The following is a 21,258-nucleotide window of genomic DNA, read 5'->3' as shown; positions in this document are numbered from 1 at the left end:
TCCTCATGAAACTCACTACTACTTCACACACACACACACATGTTCTCACACACTGTCACGGTGAAAGTGATGAATGATGAAGTGACACACAATATCAGCTTTATTCATTAGGCAACATTTCTCTACTACTCGATACTGACTTCTGAACACTGAAATAAAATTGGAATGGCATAAATATCCCCTTCTAATGAATCCTCACTGCTCAGTATAACCCTGCTATAAAAACAATACTGTAGCTAATTCACTGTGTGAACCGGAAGGGGTCCTGCTCTCGCAGTTTATGGTTTTAAAAGCCATTTTGCTCGTGTTTTATAGCGCAAGTGGTCCTGCTGGATGAATGGAAAACATTATGGAGGTGATAAAAGCCTATTTTCACCCTCTCCCTAACAGCAGGTCCAGGATCAGACTTTGAATAAGCAACACTATCCAACATCGTTATACATAACTGATATGTATAATGGTAACAGTAATATTGTAATCAGGAATAAAATAAATTGTAAGCAGGTGTAATCTAGTTAGGATGCACTTTATATGTACAGTCCTTTCTGATGCGTTCTTTCATCTTGATCATCCATGTTTTTTCATCCAGCATTAACGCATTTACAATAATAAATATTAAAACAACTATATGGAGTCAGTTTATATAACACAACTTGAGATAAAGTGGGTTATAAAAACTAATGCCAGAATGATCACCGAGTTACACCATCTGTCTTCTGAGTAATTTGTTTGACAATGTCAATTTCCTGTTTATATTTATTTCAATTTTTCCACATTAATCGTAAGAATTTTAATAGCTTGAGGTTTTATTCAGGATCTGACCATCAAACGTAACATGAAGATGCAGATGTAGGATCTTTTTTTTGCATATGTATTAATTAGATATTTATATACAAACCTTAAGAAATGTAATTTTCGTTCCTAAACACGACAGTGTTCTTTTTGTGAGTCTGGTACACGTTTGGAAAATATAGTAACTTGGATATAGTGAACCACAATTCAACTCCAAATAAGCCATCACAAGGTTAGAAAATTTATTGGGTGTACACAAACCATAAAAGTGCTTAACTCTCAACATGAACCTTAACGGCAATGCCACTCTTACAGTAATGCAAACATACAAAACAGTGCAAACAGTCCAGGGACAGGACAAGAGACAGCAACAGAGTCACAGGACTAACTCTTGGGACGACTACAGCGATTAAATCAGCGGGTCTGTGTGTGACGATTTGTTAGTTCGACCACAGTAAACAAAATTTAAAAAAATAAAAAGACATTTAAAAGGTGTAAAAATGCAATATTTTACAAAGGAAATCAACTGAGTTAATAGTGGTGCAACACAAAAATGTGCTTCCAAGTTCTTGTGACACTCACAATTCATTCACGTCAATCAGTGTGACTAAAACCTCTTGAGCTTTGTTCTGGGTTTTGATGTGGAGCACTGATTCCTGTTACATGATCCGCCATAAATAGAAGGACAAGCTGAGCATGGCTTTCCCGTCTTGTATGGAGCTTCTCCCACCCAGTTGCCTCTGCAAAATAAGCAACAACACAGTTACTATAACTTTAATACTAAATATGAAGGTTGTGTAAAGGATCATTTGTGTTTGGTCTTACTTGATGGAGTAGTTGCAGACCAGTAAGGTGGCCTGTTTCCACTTAGCACCAAACACATACATTTTTGAACACCTGTTGATGGCACACCCAATCCGATTGGTGCTGGCCCACACCATCTGCAATCCAAAATGAACAGCACGCATGGTTTCATAGCAATCCAGCTACTTAAACAGCAGTGTTCCGCATAGGAAGACTTTCTGCAGTCGATTCATCAATGATATTTGTTTTTCTTTGTCGAAATGTGGAATTCCAAAATCGTTTTTAGCTGTGTGTGTAATCTTTGTATGAAATTGAAATGCAGTTGACGTAACATTAGGAAAAACTGAAGAACTTTATAGCAGCAAGTCTTTTTTTTTTTTTTTCATGCAAACACAAATATAATTTACTCGAGAACACCAGTGTGTTGCTATTTTGGTTGGACGCAAGCCTTTTTTTCTTTGTATTTAGACACTGTTGCTATTTTCATAGCCATAAAATAGTGGGTACCAAAAGGAACAAAAAGGGGTGTGGCATTCAAAATCCATCAACACGGTGGAATTTATAAAAATCCATTTTAGTCCTGAAAAGGTGCTACCTGAGACCCTCTCATAGTGTAAATGCAGACTCTATTTTCCTTACATCATTCGCAGCCTTATAAGTCCTGTCCCTTTTCTTCCAATGCGGTTTAATGGACGTTCACTATCCAATTCAGCATAAATAAATACTAAATACTAAATAAATCATTGCAGACTTGCATACTCTTAAGAAGCAACTTTTACTCACACATGAGCTTTTATTTTTAACTAGTGTTTAATACACATTTGCACATAAGGCACACCTTAAAAATGTACACTGTTATGCTGATGATACACAGCTGTATGTTTCAGCGAAGCCAGAGGACAGACTGCAGCTTAATAAAGTTGAGGAATGTGTAAAGAACATTAAACACTGGATGCTTATTAACTTCCTTTTACCAAATTCTGACAAGACAGAAGCACTTGTACTAGGACCACGTGTAGCTAGAAGTAAGATTTCTGATTACATAGTAACTCTGGATAGTCATTCCGTTTCGTCATGTGCAGCAGTAAAAGACCTCGGAGTAATTATTGACTCCAGTATTTCATCTGACGCTCATCTAGATAATATTACTAGGATAGCCTTGTTTCATCTCAGAAATATTGCTAAGATGAGAAACATAATGTCACTACATGATGCAGAAACATTCGTTCATGCTTTCGTTACCTCTAAGTTGGATTATTATAATGTCTTACTGTCTGGATGTTCCAGTAGGAGCTCCAGTTAGTCCAGAATGCAGCTGCAAGAGTCCTAACTAGAACCAGAAGATACGATCACATCACCCCGATCTTCTCCACACTGCACTAGCTCCCAGTAAAATTTCGCATTGATTACAAAATACTACTATTGACCTATAAAGCGCTAAACGGTCTCGCGCCACAGTACCTGAGTGAACTTTTGGTCTTTTATGATCCACCACGTCTACTTCGATCAAAAGGTGCAGGCTATTTGTTGGTACCTCGATTAGCGAAGGCTACAGCTATCTCTTACAAAGCGACACAGTTATGGAACAGCCTTCCAATTAGTGTTCGGGACTCAGACACAGTCTCAGTGTTTGTGTCTAGGCTGAAAACATATTTGTTTACTCAAGCTTACCGTGAATAGACTTTCTTTTACGCTAAGTACACAGTCTTATCCATCACGGGATAGTAAGCATACCTAACAATCTCTCCCTCTCTTTACCTCCCTCTCCCGCTCTCCTTCTGTCGAGCCACATATGAGTTTATGCAGTGATCCTGACCCTTTCTACGCTCCGGACCTGCCTGATCCATCCTGACGCCCTACCTCTGGATGGAGCTCTCATCAGCTGGAGGCTACAGCCTGCAGAATGCTTAGGATGGTACGGCATGGAAATGGGTCTGGACCTCAATTCCACATGGACATACTTCCACATGGTTGCTGGGACTACGGTTACTACTATGCTCTTAGGACTGCAATTACTACATACAATTTTGCACTCAAGGCTCCTTTAGTGAACAGTGGACCAGTTCAACAAAACAGACTTCACATAAAAAGCATAATGAACTTTCTTTTACTTTCACACTATCTGCCGTTACCCAGATGAGGACGGGTTCCCTTCTGAGTCCGGTTCCTCTCAAGGTTCTCTCTCAAGGTTCCTCTCATATCATCTGTGGGAGTTTTTCCTCACCACCGTCACCACTTGCTCGCTCAATAGGGATAAATTCACACGCTTAAAATCTCTATCCTGTGTTTATATGTTTCTGGAAAGCTGCTTTGAGACAACGTCCATTGTTAAAAGAGCTATACAAATAAAATTGAATTGAATTGAACTGAATTGAACACACCCATCGTTCCTCTTGTGAAGCAGAAATCCATCCATACCCATTGTCTAAAGTCTAAAACAACATTACTGTAATAATATAACAAATGTGTGTACAAAATACTCAGCAATATCAATCCTATTAGGAACCAATAGCACTTTACATGCGGTCAGATCACGTCTTTTGAATTTTTGCAGCACTTTCTCTTTCACATGAGCTTCTTTTATTGATGTTTATTTAAGCCAGTTCTCAAAAAAGATGATCATAACTACAGTAAAAGATCCAGTAGCTGGATATGTGAATCAGATTATCTAGATAAAGCTCTTGGGTACTGGGCTTAAATTCTTTTCACTGTTTGTGATTTGTGTAGAGATGGGATGTTGCATGTCCTCTCCACGTCCTTGTGGGTTTTCTCCAGGTTCTCTGGTTTCCTCCCACTTCCCAAAAACATGCAAGTAGGTGGATTGGATCTAATTTGCCCCAAGGTGTGAATGTGAGTGTGTGTGTGTGTGTGTGTGTGTGTGTGTGTGTGTGTGTGTGTGTGTGTGTGTGTGTGTGTGTGTGTGTGTGTGTGTGCGTGTGTGTGCGTGTGTGTGCGTGTCCGTGCGCACTGGATCTTGGACGCGGTTACTGAAGATAAAGGAATAAATAATGTGTGTTTGTCTATGTATGTGATCAGACATAGTTTGTAGATTGTAGTGCCCAAAGAGCATCCAGTTATGAGATTTTTGAAAATAAAATGATTTGCAATAAAACTATTGATTGTACTTCATATACTATTTTAATTGCAAGTATAGGATTACACAATATAGCATTAGTCTTGTTATTTATATTCTTTATAGTGGGAAACCATGTGCACTTACTGTACCACATAGCTGCAGAGCACTGCTTCTGAAATTTGTTCTATTGCTTTTATGCTTTCGGGGTTTTAGTTTGTGCGTCTTACCTGTGTGTAGTGGGTGCAGACAGAGCCGGTGCATCTGTTGGGGTAGGAGAAGGAATACTTCTCATCATGCCATGATTTCACCAGCTCAGTGACTGATCTATATCTACAGGAAAATGAAAAAAAAAATGACCAGATTGTTATCTTTTTCAGCATGTATACTATTGGGGAAATAGGTATTTGGCTTGTTTCTTTGGGGAATCCACAAAGAGTCTTCGTAGAACCCTATGAAATAGGGATTCCCTATCAGAGAAGGTTCAGCGGGAAGTCAAGGACTATCCAACGAGCCTTGAGAAACCAACCATAATAAAATGAATGAACAGAGGTGGTGTAAATTAGGGTTCAAAAGTATGAGTCCACTATCAACAGGTATCTTTATTTTATCATTCAAATCAATTTCATGTTTTAAAAAAAAATTATATTTTAAAAACAAAAGTACGTCATTCTTTACAAATATTGACACAGAGAAAATTGTATTATTTACTGAAAACAGCCATGATGATAACACAATTCATAAGTCCTTATCAGGTTTTACTTAATAAAAAAAACACAGATTTGTTAGGACTTGTGTTATACAGATATTATTTTATGAATAGAATATTTGCAATCAAGAATCTTTTGAGATACGTTTCATTTCATGCAGGGAATTCTTACAAAGTTCAATTTTTTAAAAATTGTCCCATTTTTATATAATGTGTTCTATCAAATGAATAACACTTTTTGGTCACAGGCTCAGAGTTTTGGACCAGTCCTGGACTCGGTGTGGGAGAAAAGGATCAACTGATCAAATGCTGTCAAACAGGACTGGATAAGGAATGCAAAGTATTGTATGATGTTATACAATGATGAAATAAGGCATATATTATGAGTAGAAGAGTCTAATCATAATTTTACCCAACAAGGTTTTAATACCTTCCAGTGGTGAAGGACAGGTTCTGGCCTGTGTACCTCATAACATGTGGTGGCCCGTGATCCCATATGCACTGTGCGGCCCAGAACTCAGCTGATTTAGCAAGCCTCTCATCCCACACCTTTCCAAACAAAGAACAACGAGAAGACTCTTTAAAAACAATCATCACTAATGTATTCAGTTGTTGAACAATATTTCAAATATTTCATAACTGACAAGGAGGCGCACTACCATGTACTCCATGTTCGCAGCAGGTGGGAAGACCTGAGATCGCACACGGTTGTGGTAGTCCAGCAAAGCCATCATATCCCTGGAGGAAATGTAGCGCTTCCTCCGGCTATGAGACGCATCACCGCTGCTGCTGCTGTTCCTCCAGCTCAGTTCAATCCCAAAATCAGCCACAATGAGCGGAGAGAGCTCTGTGGGGTTGGTCAGAGCCACAGCTGCTCTGGTGCACGGCATCGCCCACAAGATGGCAGCCAAGACCAGGTGACTGCAGCACACACGCATGGCACTGCTGTGGAAAGAGCTTCCTGGATAAAGTCTTGCCACTGTGAAGGAATGGGTTGATTTATTTATTTATTTATTTACTTTATTTTTTTTTAATCTAAACTACACGTTGAAAACACTCTTCGAAATGATGCATTGCGGTTGACTATATGGATGTCATGACACAAATATGGAGATGTAAACGTATAAATATTATACGTAATATATTGGCTTGCATGAGGTTCATTCAAAATGAATTCAGTAACAGTGATATAGAATGAATCTAGCCTATGAGTAGTGGAAATAGTATTCATTTTAAAGATCGTTAAATTTGAGCACCAGTGCTCTGAGCAAACTCATTAACAGTACCGCAAATATACATGCAAGTGTAAGAACAAGTGCATTCACACACACACACACAAAGGATGTAATTATAAACTAAACTAAAAATAACATTGTTTTAATTCATTTAAGAAGACACTTTGGTGATCGACAAAAGACAAATGTGAATGCACAAATCAACTCTGCAGCTAAGTGAACAGTTGTATAGCCATCATCTTAAAACTTACAGAATATGAGCACTAGATTATGGTTTACCTGGTAATTAAGCCCTACAATCCCCCTAATGAATGTATGAGAGCTCCTCACTTTGCATACCTTCAGTCAGGATTCCAGCACTTTGGTGCAGTTGAGTGTGGAAGTGAGCAGAGATCTGCACTTAAACACCAGCCTTTGAAGCCATCTGACGTCGAAGAGCAGAAGCTCTGAAGCTTCTTCAGCCCCCACAGGGATGGTCCCTGGGTTCACGAAACACATTGATGGGAGTTTTTGCTTTTTCAGCACACACTCTCGTCGTGAGCGCCAGGCTTCCCGCTGTTCCTCAGCCAAACCCCACAAATGGTCTTTTTCTTTTAAACAGAAGTAATCGATCGGAATGTAAAACTTCACCTGGGTGAGTGGGGGTTGTTCTGCAGGATCATTCGATTCATTTTTAACTGGTGGATTTAAATACCTCTTATGAAAAAGGACTGCAATCATTTGTTACTTCCCTGGGTATCCATATTCACTCATTCTGAAGCCTGAGAAAAGCAGCATTTATAAATATGCTAATTTCACTCCATGCTAATTTTCGTCAACATATCATATGTTGCACATTTGTCTGAACACGTCACATATAGGTCTGAGTGTATTTGGGGTAAATATAGTATAAAATGTTAAAATAGCATTGGTGTTATGTTATCATAAGATTACACATGATCTCCATCCAGAGCATAGTAGAGGCCCATTTCTGCCAATTCAAAAAAAAAAAAAAAACGGATTAGTACAATATACTATAGTATAATATATAGAGAAAGATTCTCAAAATTAACCTAACTATCACTTAAAATCTCATTAAAGATAATAATCGTGAGATAGGAACTCATCTTTACGCCAGTGTCTCTTTATTCTGACATAAAAACTTAGAATTATAACATAATATCTTATTATTATGAGGCACCAAGTCATAATCATCTTTTTATCCTGACATAATGAGTCATAACTATGGCATAGTGTCTCCTAATTGAGATAATTGAGCTACTAAGCCATAATTATGAAAACAATCTGATTATTATGAGATAATAAGTTATAAGTGAAGTCATAACGGAAATATTCGTATTACTTGAATAGAGCGAGTGCGCAAGACGTCACGTGTATGTAGTTCGTTTAACCACATTTTACTGGCTAAAAGCTGCAATGGTGAGAAACAGCATTAACCAATCAGAATGATGCATTTTTCCTGTTTCCGTTTGAAAGCTACCAGCTGAACTCAGAGATGAAGTAATGGAGCTTTACTAGTGGAGGAGAAAAAGAACCATAGATCAGGTTTTATCGGATTAAATACTGTATAATTTTCCTTTGATTACTGGCATTATTTTAATCACTGTCAGTGAAACTGTCATGAAGGCATTTTAAGGAAACATTATTAATATGGAGAAATTGTTTGATGATCGATTGTGCCTTAAATTAATAAATATCACATTCCTGCCCTCACTGTTCCTAGATAATGTCACTGGTCCTTTGTATATTTATGTCACTATACCTTTGTATGGACACTTCAACTTGATCTAAAGCTTTAATCATGTGAGATGGATGCGTTCTCACAGCTACATTAACACGAGAAAGAAGTGCAATAATAAGCGCATGGCGGGGATGAAAAGAGAGGAACACCAGATGTCCAGGATTCCAGGAAGGCTTGAAGGAGTTATGCCATGTGCAACACATCTCATCCTAGACTGCTTGTAGTGCCAAGGTACATGCCATGGACTGGCAGAGATCCACTGCACGGGGTCACTGAGAGCATGGAAACTGTAAGAGAATTAACTGTTGGAGATACAGATACTGCATGTATTATTTTACTTTTACTAGTGTATGTTAGTCAATTTTCCCCATATGGACAAATTAACCGTTACCTATTAAAGCCACCCCAAACCAGGTTCAACTGACTGAACGTATGCGTAGGTTGTAGTAAAGTGCACTCATCACTGCTGACGTCCCTGCTCGTATTCACATGAGGATTCCTCCACGGCATACAGTACTTTATTTCAGCATTTACTACACACGCCGGGAACCTTTATGGTATTTGCCGAGGCCGTGTAATGTTCACCCAACATTGCTATAGTGCAATGACACTTGTTTTAGTTTCTCCCAGACAAACAGACATCACTATGGTCCATTATAGAGCTAGCAATAGGCTGGTCGGATTTTAAGAGGAAAATTACTGCTGTTGCTGAAGTCATGGGTTTAGGTTTGCTTATTCCTAAGGTCTTACCTCATGGAGAAACTCATAAACAGTACAGTTGTGAGGATATATAACAATGTAATAATGTTTATATATTGTACCATTAACAAATACACTGAACAGGTATAAATAATAATGACAGAGTGGGGTCCAAAAGTCTGAGACCAAATAAAAATGCTTCTATTTTGAATTTCACACAATCATTTTCATTGCAATTTATTTTATCGACAACTTTAGTGAAGAGTGGGATCTTTGAAGAAGTTCCATGAATTTCAGCATTTCTTCGTATTTCTTATGTTCCCTTTGTGCTTTAATGACGGTGTGCATGGACTCCACAAGTTTGTGCAAAACCTTATGACCGTTTCAGATCAACTCCATCAGAGTGTCGTCTGAACTCACGCTTCACTGGAAGAGATTAAGCAGTACAAAGCAGTTAACATGGTCAATATCGCACACTTGCACATTTACGTTTAAATAGTGACCTATAAACAGTGTAGAATCTTGAATATTAAATATCCAAGATATTGAGCATTTACTTTCTTTGTTTGAAATATTTCAGAATTCTTAAACCTTGTGTTTATTTCCAATTTTAAATAAATAAATAAAAAAAATAACAATCTCAGATTTTCAATGTGGTCTCAGACTTTTGGACCCCAATGCATATTTAATAATAAATAAATTTTTTAAAACACCAAAAAAAAAAGAGTGTGGAGTAGCATTTAAATAATTGACATACCAAATGAAAGTGGTTTTTCAGTCTTTTCATAAGGGCACAACTGTGGCTTTCTGTGATTTCATTTCACTAGGACATATAACCTCTGAATTAGAGGACTGTACCAGAATTTAAACACAATTATACAATCTGTAATAGAAAAGAATATGATGAAGAATTCCACAATTACTTCCTTTCTAAACTTCTGAACACAAGTCATTCAGGTGGTTCTGATGGCCATGCACGTCTGATGGGATCCAGGGATTTGAAGTGTTTATGGCTAACTCATGGAAAGTTATTACTGTCATGGCTACAGATACATCACCTAATACCTTAAAGACTGCTATTCTACTGCACTGCTGAATTCTCAATTCTGATTGGTCAGAATGTCTTGATTAATTTTCAATAACAGCAGCTCTGACAATAATGCTGGCTGCCGGGCAAATCGCAGGAACTTGTTTTGCTTTATTAATACTGCATAATGCATAATATTCATTATAAGAATGGGTTAATAAGATGTTAATACGAAAATATTATTATATAGGAATCAGTTGTATATGCTTGATTATTTCCTATTGCATTAGGGATTAATGCGTGTTAGGGCAGTGGTATCTCATCTCAGTGGTTAAGACGTTGGACTATTGATTGGAAGGTGTGAAGGTGAATCCAAATCTGGATAAGGGTCTCTGCCAAAATGTCGTAAAGTGGTAATTCATTATTATGAAAGTATTAGTTAAGCATTAATATACTGCTTAATGGTTGACTTTATAGTAAAGTTACCAAGTATCCTACAGCTCCTCTAATAAACACTAGTAGCTTGACACGGTGACTTATTGGTTAGCATGTTTGCCTTGGACCTCCGGGGTTGGGGGGTTCAAATCGCGCCTCCACCCTGTGTGCATGGAGTTTGCAAGTTCTCTTTGTGCTTCGTTTGTTTCTTCCCCCAGTCCAAAGATGTTGCATTGTAGGCTGATTGGCTTTTCCAAATTGTCTGTAGTGTGTGAATAGGTGTGTGATTGTGCTCTGCGATGGGGTGTCCAAGGTGTCCCCGGCCTTGTGAGTTCCCTCGGATAGGCTCCAGGAGCCCTTGTAACCCTGTGTAGGATAGGCGTTATGGAGAATGGATGAATGGATGGATGGATGGACGGATGATGCAATGACCATTTCTTTCCTAGCTAGTGGAAATAAAAGCTGGATGGAAAGGGGTTTCCAACGAAAGAACATTTTTTTGTGATTTCTCACATTTTTTCGATTTATTAGCCTTGCATATATACTGTAAATACACAAATACTGTATATATCACTTCAAAAATCATTTGAATACCAAACAAAATGGCTTACTAAACATTTTAAAGAAACCTGACAGTTCTAGTACCGACAGAAAATCTGTGGAACCATGTTCTTTCAAATATATTACATTTTCATGAGAAGCAGGAGTGTGAGTGTGTTCACAATGAACAATACGCACGTACACTGCCAGAACTGACATGGAGCATTCTAGGCATTATTAATCCACAATACAAACCATTTGTACTGAATATAAGGTAACCTTAACCAGGGATACAGAGGCTGATGTTCAGGCTGTATCCTGTTAGTACTCAGTGTTGGATAGCTAGGAGTGAAATGATGAGAAGAACTGCATAAGTTCACTTAACTATTATTTTATTACTCTAAAAAGAGCTGACCAAAACTTCATAATAAACAATTATATCTATATATCTATATATATATATATATATATATATATATATATATATATATATATATATATATATATATATATATATATATATATATATATCTAGAATTATATCAGAATTTAATGCAAACTTATTCATTTAATGCTCATACTGAACATCCTTTTGACACACTCAGTACTGTTTGACTTAGTCTTTACTGTAATGATGTATAATTAGGGCTCTATATCAACATCTGGATTTCTGTACAACTGCATTGTGACAATTTATTTTTTTAAAGAATTATACAAAGACAAATAAATCCGAAATTGAAAATTTAGTTCGGTAAGCTCGTTCTTGTGCAGAAGAAAAATGCCCTAACAAGAAGGATTTTGAAGCTACAAGGACCCTGTCACATTGTGATTTAAGAGCCACTATTCACATGTTTTCTTAAAGACCCTTCTGAAGTTAGCAGTTCCCAGGGTCAACCTAAAACTCCTGGGTCAAAGCTCATAGCTGCCTGGTCACATCTGTTTATACCACTTTCTTTTTGTGTGGTTACAAAGAAAAATCAGTTCAATTCCTTGCACTTCTATTATTTTTGGAAGTTAACACGCTCGTAAAATATATTTTCAGAAAATCCAGGTTTGCTGAAAGATCTTAAATGTTCGGCCTTATTCATTACCTTCTGCTCCTGAGGTGAAATACTAGCCAGTTTTACGTGTTAGCATGACGGATGTGAACGACAACCTCCTGCACTCAAGACTACAAAGTGCCCTTGTGTAGCATAGTATTTATATTTAGTAACAGGCATATCCATGTCAATTCTGCCACATACTTAATAGTTCTGTCATCATGTATGAGTGTATGGGGGGGAAATGTTGAGTGAAAAAATATCAAACAATCCAGAAAAGAGGATGTTTGGCGGACGAGTAGAAACCTGTAACCAAGGCTGAATACAAGGCCAACCAATGGGTTCTAGCCTTGATAACAGATTGAAGGGATAAGAGCTAATATCTATCAATAGCTTGGCAATGAATGTATTAGGGTTGATCAAAATAAGAAAGACGTGATGCAAACTACACCCCAATTCCGAAAAAGTTGAGACAGTAGGGCACATGCTAATAAAAACAAAGAGGAGTGATTTGTAAATGCACTTTGACTTGTATTTAAACAAAAAACATATAAAGACAAGGTATTTGATGTTTTACCTAATCAGATGCCTAGTTTTTTGAAGGTAAATGTTTATTTTGAAATTGATGCATGCAACACGTTCCAAAAAGTTGGGACAGGGACAATTTAGGACTAAGAGTCATGTGAAAGTTGAAATAGTAAGCTCATGTGAAACAGGTGAGGCAATCGTCTAATCATAGTAAGGAGCCTTCAAAAGCCCTTGTCCGTCAAGAGCAAGGACGGGTCGAGACTCGCCCAATCTGCCAACAGACGCATCAGCAAATAATCCAACACCTTGAGAACAACATCCCCCCAAAGACAAATCTGTAGGAAAGGAATCCGGTGAAATCTCTGTGCGTAAATGGCAAGGCCGAAAACCACTTCTGAATGCGCGTGATCTCCGATCCCTCAGACGTCACCGTCTTAAAAACCGTCATGAGTCTGTATTGGAGATCCTGACATGGGATCGGGAATACTTTGGTAAACCTTTGTCAGTCGACACCATTCGCCGCTGCATCCACAGATGCAAGCTAAGGTTTTACTATGCAAAGCAGAAGCCAACATCAACACTGTCCAGAAGCGCCGCCGACTTCTCTGGACTCAGTCTCATCTGTGATGGACAGTAACACAGTGGAATCATGTTTTGTGGTTCGACAAGTCGACATTTCAGATAGTTTTTTTTGGACAAAACAGCCGTCGTGTTCTCCGGGCCAAAGAGAAAAAGGATTCAAGTTGTTCTCAGCATCAGGTCCAAAAGCCAGCGTCTGTCATGGTATGGGGGTGAGTCAATGCCCATGGCATGGGTAACTTGCACATCTGTGCTGGCACTATTAATGCAGAAAGATATGCACACATAATTACATCGAATTACAAGCGCAATGTTGCGTAAGTAGAGAGTGCGAGTGCTAGCATGACCTGCCTGCAGTCCTGACCTGATTATGAATTGGAAAATAAGGCAAAGAAGGTCACGTACAGTTGCGCAGCTGAAGAAATGCATAATGGATGAAGGGGGGATATTCCACTCGGCGCCCAAACGCTTAATAAGTGTCACACAATGGCAAACAGTTGACTGTCCCAACTTTTTTGGAGTGTGTTGCAATCATTGTTGTGTGTTGCAAATTTTAAATGAGAGTATATTTTCAAAAATAAATTCAATTCACAAAGTAAAACATCAAATAATGTGTTAATAATGTATTTTCAATATACTACAGGGTGAATTGACTCTCTCTTTTCTTTGCATTTTCCATACTATCCCAACTTTTTTGGAATTGGAGGGGGTTTTTACATTTTAAGTTTCTAATACTCATGCCATGTTTCCTCCAAATACCAAATATGTTAAGCAGAAAAGCCGTAACCCTTTCATTTAAACAAATTGATGGTTCTGCCATCAGTCCTTTGATATAATTTGTACTATAATGGGATAATATATGCTTAATCTACCGATTTTAGGATGATAGTGTAAATAGTGTCAATGATAGGCAACATTAATCTACAGTCTGGGCTAGAAAGGAATCAGCCCCTGCCTCACTTCTTTATACCATTCTGTACATTTCTCTTATAACTGTTGGTTGTTCTGTAACAAAATCAGCTTTAATGCATTTCTCTTTTGAAAGGTTTAGTCACCCTACACTGAGAAATAGAGACTGTGATTACATCTCTATCTCTCACAAAACAGAGAACTGACTGCGCAAGGGAGGACAAGACAGAGTAAGAAAGACTTTGAAAAAAGCTGCACAGCTGTGAAATTACCCCCTTGGGGGGAAAAAAGAAGAAGAAGAAAGAGGGCTGAATGGGGGCTACAGTAAACTCAGTGTCTTTTCATCTGAGCTCCTGTTCTCACTTAAACCACACAAAGAGAGCTCACACTTCAAGAACGTATTAGGAAAAACTAGCGAAAGCGGAATGGGCTGAAAAAGGTGCACAGCTGTGCGATTATCCCCTTCACTGCAAAAGAAAAGGAAATAGAGACGGAGCTACAGTGTGTCTCCTGGTCTCCAGGTCCTGCCCCTGCTGCTCCCTGTGCCTCTGCTGCGCAATGATCCATTTCTCGTGTCAGCAGTCCAAACTTTGTTCTGGCGGCCCAAAAAACAAATTTACTGAGTAGCGAAGCTGCTCACGCTGATGGATCGCTTGAGGGGAACGCAGACAATGGGCTCATACTGGCCGACCTTTCCTAGAAGAAACTTGCAGATGAGTCAGTGGAAGATTTGATTGCTTGCTCACAGGAGAGGCAAGAGCACACCGCTGAAGAAATGGTGGCACAAATATTCACCTCTAAATAGAAGTGGTAGCTCGGTGGTTAAGACGTTAGGGTTGTGAGTTCAAATCCCAGCACTGCCAAGCTACCACTGTTGGGCCTTTGAGCAAGGCCCTTAACCCTCAACTGCTCAGTTGTATAAATGAGATAATTGTAAAGTCGCTCTGGATAAGGGCGTCTGCCAAATGCTGTAATGTAATGCAATGTAATGTAATGTAAACGGTTTGGTTAGACTTTCTAAGCCATCTATCCATCCATCCATCCATTTTCCATACTGCTCATCCTACACAGGGCCACAGGGGAGCCTGGAGCCTATCCCAGGGAACTCAGGGGCCCAAGGCGGGGGACACTTTGGGCGGGGTGCCAAACTATTGCAGGGCAAAATCTCACACAGCCATTCACACACTCTGGACTATTTGGAAATGCCAATCAACCTACAAGACATGTCTTTGGACTGGGGAAGGAAACCAGAGTATGCAGAGGAAACCCCTGAAGCACGAGGAGAGCATGCAAGTTCTGCACACACAGTGTGGCGGAGAGACTCAAGCTCCCAACCCCGGAGATGCGAGGCAAACGTGCTAACCGCTAAGCCACCATGTCCCTCTTTCTATGAAGCCCATATTCAAAACTCATTATAACATTATAAGTGCTGTATTTTTTTGTAAGTTAATAATGATTCCTTGTAAGCATTTACCTCTATATAAACTGCAATAATGCTTCATATAGCTCTTATAATATACTATAAATGATTCCTCAAAGATTTCTTTTTTTATGTATATATTTTTTTAATTTATTTATTTATTTTCATATGACACATTTACATGTGATTCATTTACATGTGATTCATTTTCATGTGATTCATATTCATGTGATTCATTTACATGTGATTCTTTTACAAGTGATTCATTTACACGTGATTCATTTACTGATTTGCTTCTCTTTAAATCCAGTTTTAGACTGTGATATTACAAAGGCTCGATGATTTCTAATCATGTTGTAACACACGTGTCACTATTCATTATAATGTCGTGTGCTGTATTGCACAAATAGCTAACAATGAACTATGAATAATTATAAAGCACCTATAAGATTTCTTTACAATTAGAAACATTTTGTTTATGTCATCACAGTGGGCACAAGTGTACAGAAACTAAGCATTTGAAGATTGGAGGAGAAAAACAGGTGATTTTTTTTTTAAATCCCAATTTGCAATAGTCCAGTTATGGTGAACCTCTTCCCACTGTACAGACAAATTTCTTGTCTGCGCTGACAGGAGTGGAACCCAATGTGGTCTTCTGCTGCTGTTGTCCCACCTGCCACAAGCTCACAGTTGTAAAGAGTGGTTATTTAATTTATTGTAGCATTCCTGTCAGCTCGAACCAGTCGGGCCGTTCTCCTCTGACCTCTCTCATCAAGGCTTTTCCACACGCAGATCTGCTGCTCACTGGTGGTTTTTTGGGGGGTTTTCTCAACCCTGTTCCTGGAGATCTACCTTCCTGAAGACTTCAGCTCCAACCATAATCGGTGTGTTAGATTAGATGTGTTAGATTTTGGTTGGAGATCAAACCTGCAGGAAGGTAGATCTCAAGGAATGGGGTGGTGACCACGGCTCTAGAGACCCTTGTGAGTAAAAATCCCAAGAGATTAGCAGTTTCTGAAAATAATCAAGCCACGGTCAAAGTCAAGGAGATCCCATTTTATCCCCCCATTCTGATGTCTGATGTGAACATTAACTGAAGCTCTTGACCTGTGTCCACATGATTTTATGCATTGAGCGGCTGCTATGTGAATGGCTCATTGGATAGCTGCATGAATGAGCAGAGGTACAAGTAGTCATTCTTGTTACTTGAAGTACTCTGTGATAACGATGTAAATGTTAGCAATTTATTTATATATGTTGCTTAATAATTATGCATAAGTCATTATTAGTAATAATAAAGGTGGTATAGAGCACCATAGGTGGTACAGAGCATTTATAATGAACAGTGGAAAGCATTACAACATGTTTATAAGTTATTAAATAATTATTTTTAGCACTATTGATATGTTTAATTTGACACCCCCCCCCCCCCCCCCCCCCCCCGTTCCTCTGTTGACTCGGGTGTGGACAGATAAAGCCCTTCACCATTTGCGCATTCCTTTGTCTTCCCAAAAACCATTCGTGTGCATTTACATACCTTCCTGAATAACATTTGCACATACTCCTATGACTGTCTATAACCCATATATGGAGTTGTTCCTGTCATACATCGATATACTTCCTGTTTTATGCAAATATGCCCTCCCACCTAGCCAATCAATAGTTAACCCATTGCTTCTGTTGTGTGCCACGCCTGATATATACTCTGCCGTTCTTCGAATAAATCAGAGATCTTGCCATTTGAAATTTGTGTGTCTGTGTGTTATTTGGCAAACCCTCCCAAGCTCGGTGTGGGAAGTGTGTAGCGGGGCGAGGGCGGCGTCTTTCTTGTGTACTCTCGCTTTCTCTCTTCTTAAGAATCGTAGCCCGGAGACTCTCTCTTCTCAATTCCTAAAACTATATGATCTATTTATGAGGCATTATTAGAGCTTATACAGCGTTAAATGCTTACAAGGAATCATTACCAACTTGCAAAGAATTATAAGCACATTTCTAATGATTTATGAACATGGACTTCATTGTAGGGGTTACCAAATATTTATTTTTTCCACTCGCACGTTATACTTACGTATATTTGAAAATCCACTTTGTAAGCGAGACGGGCTTCCATTCACAAGAAGTCTCATAAATCTAAGCAGGCTTTAGTACAGGATGAGCCTGGAGGAACAACCTCAAGCCAGAAGCAATCTCACTTCCTCTGCTACATGACATCACTCTGTCTAGACACTTGAGTACAAAAGCACACTGTAAATTTGTAGTGTTCATGGCTTTTCAGCAACTTTAGGACTTAGATTTGCCTGTTGAGTTTGGGAGGTGTTAAATAAAGGTGAGGGGAAAATTCGAGTTTGCAAAACTCTCTCACAAATTAGCATTTGAAGAACTTTACTGGTAAGAAAATAACTTGGCAAAGATACAGACTGTGAGACACACAGAAAGACATTGTGAAACGTGTAGTAATGTGTAGTTACATCACCCATGTAAAAAAAAAAAAAAAAACTAATTGCCCCCTTAAACTTAAAATCTTAAAACTTAAAATTAAACTTGAAATTCAGATGAGCCTTAATGTTCTGGGTTAGCAGTGGTTTTAACCTCGCCACACTTCCATGGATGCCATTTTTGCCCAGTATCTTTCTGATAGTGGAGTAATGAGCCCCATTATCAGTGCAGTTCATTCATTATCATTTAAAAACTGTATTTTGTGTTTACTCTGGTTGCCTTTGTTTTATCTTAGATTTTGTTTTAATTTCTGAAACAATTTAGTATGAGATATACACAAAAATAAAAGAAATCACAGCACTGTAGATATGGAAGCCTCCTCTACAGATAGAATGCTCATCCTGGGGTCCCTTGTTCAATTCTGAACTCAGGTTACTGTCTTTTCAGAGTTTCTAATGTTCTCCTCATGTCTGCATAGGTTTCCTCCAGGTTCTCTCAAAAACATGTCGGTATATGGATTCGCTAGTGTGTATAGAGCTGTCACGGAACGGTAATGGAGGCGGAAGCAAGTGCAGATCAAAGACTTTATTCACTTGAAAACAAGGTCATAAACATGAAAACGAGAAGCGAACCACTTCGAGCAAAGGTAAACATAATACTGCGTGATTTGCACAGAGACACGAGGGGTTTAAATCACAAACATAATCATGGGTAATTACAGACGGCTGAAACCAATGTAGACACACCTTCGGAAAACAACCAATGACTAAACGGGGAGGAGACAGAACAGAAACTAAAACAAACGCACGTGTCCATAGTAAACAAAGTCCCAGTTGTCCACAATCGAAAAGCGAGCGTGAGCGCCTCTGGCTCATGCACGCGCATGCACTCTGGCCTTCAGAGCACGTCGCACACCACCGTCTAAAGGGGAGATCGTGGACCAATATCTCAGAAGAAGAAGCCTTTATTTGTCACATATACATTACAGCACATTCAATTTCTTTTTCCACATATCCCAGCTTGTTAGGAAGCTGGAGGGTCAGCCATGATATAGCACGCCCGGAACAGAGAGGGTTAAGGGCCTTGCTCAAGGGCCCAACAGAGGAAGCTTGGCGGTGCTGGGTTTGATCCCTGACGTTCTGGTCAGTAAGCCAGAGCCTTAACGGTTGAGCCACCACTGACCTGTGAGCTAGGGTGTTCCTGGATCCATCGTGACCCTGACCAGGATAAAGCAGCTCCTGAAGAAAAATGAATGAAATTATGCGTTATTTGTTAAAGGAAAGGCGACGTATGTTGGTAATAGGGGTGTAACACAATACCACAATCTATATCTGTATTTGTTTAGTGCTCCAAATATTCATATCTGTATTTGTATTCAGATTTACCTCGGAAGTAGGTGTGGTCTATGTCCTGGAAACATTGGAAAACAGTTGGGGAAATCAAATTAACAACAAATTGTATTTTTGCAGAACATCACTGTACTCAACTTCTAAACCAGATCCCTTGTGGAACTATTTCTATTTTATGTGACTGAGTAAGCTATCTAACTATGTTTTACAAACAACAATATCGTTCCCAAATCAGGGAACCGAAAAGTTCATTAGACATCGGAATCTACTAAAAAGCTGGAACTTAATGCTGTTGCTAGTCACAGTAGGGTCCTTAAGCAGCATTTGATGGAAAATGATCATTCAAGAGATAAGAAACATGAAATAAGTGATGAGAAACGAGCAATAAACATTTTGTAATTCATTAAATGATTCGTTTTTGGTGACCCCAGTAGAGATAAGCTGATGTGTTGACAGTGTGTGGTCTGTTTGGGCTCTGTAAGTGAAGCAGAAATGCGTGCGCACCACTGTTAACCTGTTTCACACACAAACACTGTGAATAAAAAGAAAAATGCTTCTCCATTGTCCAATGTCCAAAATGTTTGAACAAGTTTCAACGCTTTGTAGCTGAGAATTTAGCTGGAATCTGGCAACCTTAGGTTCATAATCATGCCTTTTAAAGCTCCACATAAAAGTAAAAACCTCATGTTTGTGCAACTTATTTGTTTTGTCCTGTGGGGTCTCAGTTCTAATGCACAAACCTAGTCTCAACGTGACACGTTAAGGCCAGCTTTCTAAAGCAAACAAACAAACAAATACTGAATAGTGCACCTCCTATTTGTATGTGTATTTGTATTCATTTAGAGCAAATGTTCAGTTCAACTCGAATAATGTATTCATATTCGTATTCATTGTGTGTTGTGTAGTCTTTATTTCACACAATTATTTTTGCACATTCTCTCAAAGGGTGCCAATAATTCTGCAATTCACGCTACACAAATGTGACTTCAGAAATATGCTGGGAAAATCACTAAATGGGGTTACTGAAGTCTTAACCACCTTCAACCATTTACAGAGGGTACAGAAAGGGTTCATTCTTCTGACAAGACGTATTTTTATTGTCACTGTCATTTCAAATACATCCATCCATCCATTTTCCATACCGTTTATCCTACATAGGGTTATGGGGGAGTCTGGAACCTATAGGGAACTTGGAGCACAAGCTGTGGGACACCCTGTGATGGGTTGGTACAATCTACACAGGGCACACATTACAGACAATTTGGAAATGCCAATCAGCCTATAACACGTGTGTTTGGACTGGGCGAGGAAACCGGAGCACAGAGCACAGGGAGAATATGCAAGCTCCACGCACACACGTGGAGGCGGGATTCGAACCCCCAACCATGGAGGTGTGAGGCAAACCCGCTTTCCACTAAGCCGACATGCCCCCATTATACTTACAATAAGAGGAAATTTTGAACCAGGGCAAAAACCACAGTTTCTCAGTGGTCCAACTAAAAACATATACAATGCTCTCTCTCAGATCCAGAAAGACAAATGTCTTATTGTTTTTAGAAAAAAAAGGACCATTAGACTACAACAACTGTACAGTCCTAAAATCATCAAAATCCCAATTCTGTGTTTTAAACTCATTTATGAAGCAAGGCAGCTGACGCTGTGCACTGCAATATACACAGGACTTTTATCCATCGAGCAGCAATGCCTTTCAAACACGCTTTGGATGTCCTCATTTTACTGTACCACCATGCTTCATTCTTTTTCGTTTGACAGACTTGGCAAGTGTCCAAACAACACAAACTTACATTAAAAAAGAAGGGTAAAAAGAAGATCCAAATGCACCCTGTGCACCTACACCACATCCAAAGTATACTCACAGCCAGACAACAGTGAAAATTCATGGCCATCTCCTGTGAAAAGACCGGTACTTCAGACAGCACCA

General features: G+C 39.0%; 1 protein-coding gene across 2 annotated transcripts; it reads right to left on the bottom strand.

Moving 5' to 3' along the window:
- Nucleotides 1-1,011: 1,011 nt before the first annotated feature.
- r3hdml (R3H domain containing-like) lies at nt 1,012-7,157 on the bottom strand. 2 transcript variants are annotated; one of them, XM_047160342.2, is made up of 6 exons: nt 6,953-7,157; nt 6,038-6,357; nt 5,845-5,927; nt 4,900-5,002; nt 1,618-1,733; nt 1,012-1,532 (listed from the first exon to the last, which is right to left on the bottom strand). In XM_047160342.2, the coding sequence occupies exons 2-6, from the start codon at nt 6,314-6,316 to the stop codon at nt 1,400-1,402; spliced, it is 714 nt and encodes a 237-aa protein (XP_047016298.1). In that variant the 5' UTR covers nt 6,317-6,357; nt 6,953-7,157; the 3' UTR covers nt 1,012-1,399. The 2 variants fall into 2 exon arrangements, with proteins under 2 accessions (XP_047016298.1, XP_017343348.1); XM_017487859.3 differs by having other exon boundaries at nt 5,809-5,927; nt 6,953-7,151.
- Between the last annotated feature and the right edge of the window lie 14,101 nt (nt 7,158-21,258).

Source organism: Ictalurus punctatus, chromosome 15 (assembly GCF_001660625.3).
Source record: "Ictalurus punctatus breed USDA103 chromosome 15, Coco_2.0, whole genome shotgun sequence".
Taxonomy (NCBI): domain Eukaryota; kingdom Metazoa; phylum Chordata; class Actinopteri; order Siluriformes; family Ictaluridae; genus Ictalurus; species Ictalurus punctatus.
The sequence above is the reverse complement of the archived record's forward strand: the minus strand, read 5'-3'. Positions and strand labels throughout refer to the sequence as shown.

Excerpts from the sequence above, each read along its gene's own strand:
- r3hdml (XM_017487859.3), bottom strand. The coding sequence starts at position 6,316 with ATGCGTGTGTGCTGCAGTCACCTGGTCTTGGCTGCCATCTTGTGGGCG. Across the intron at positions 5,003-5,808 it reads CTGTCCTTCACCACTGGAAG|ATATAGATCAGTCACTGAGC; the intron begins GTATTAAAACCT and ends ATTTTCCTGTAG. Across the intron at positions 1,734-4,899 it reads TCTGCACCCACTACACACAG|ATGGTGTGGGCCAGCACCAA; the intron begins GTAAGACGCACA and ends TTTGGATTGCAG.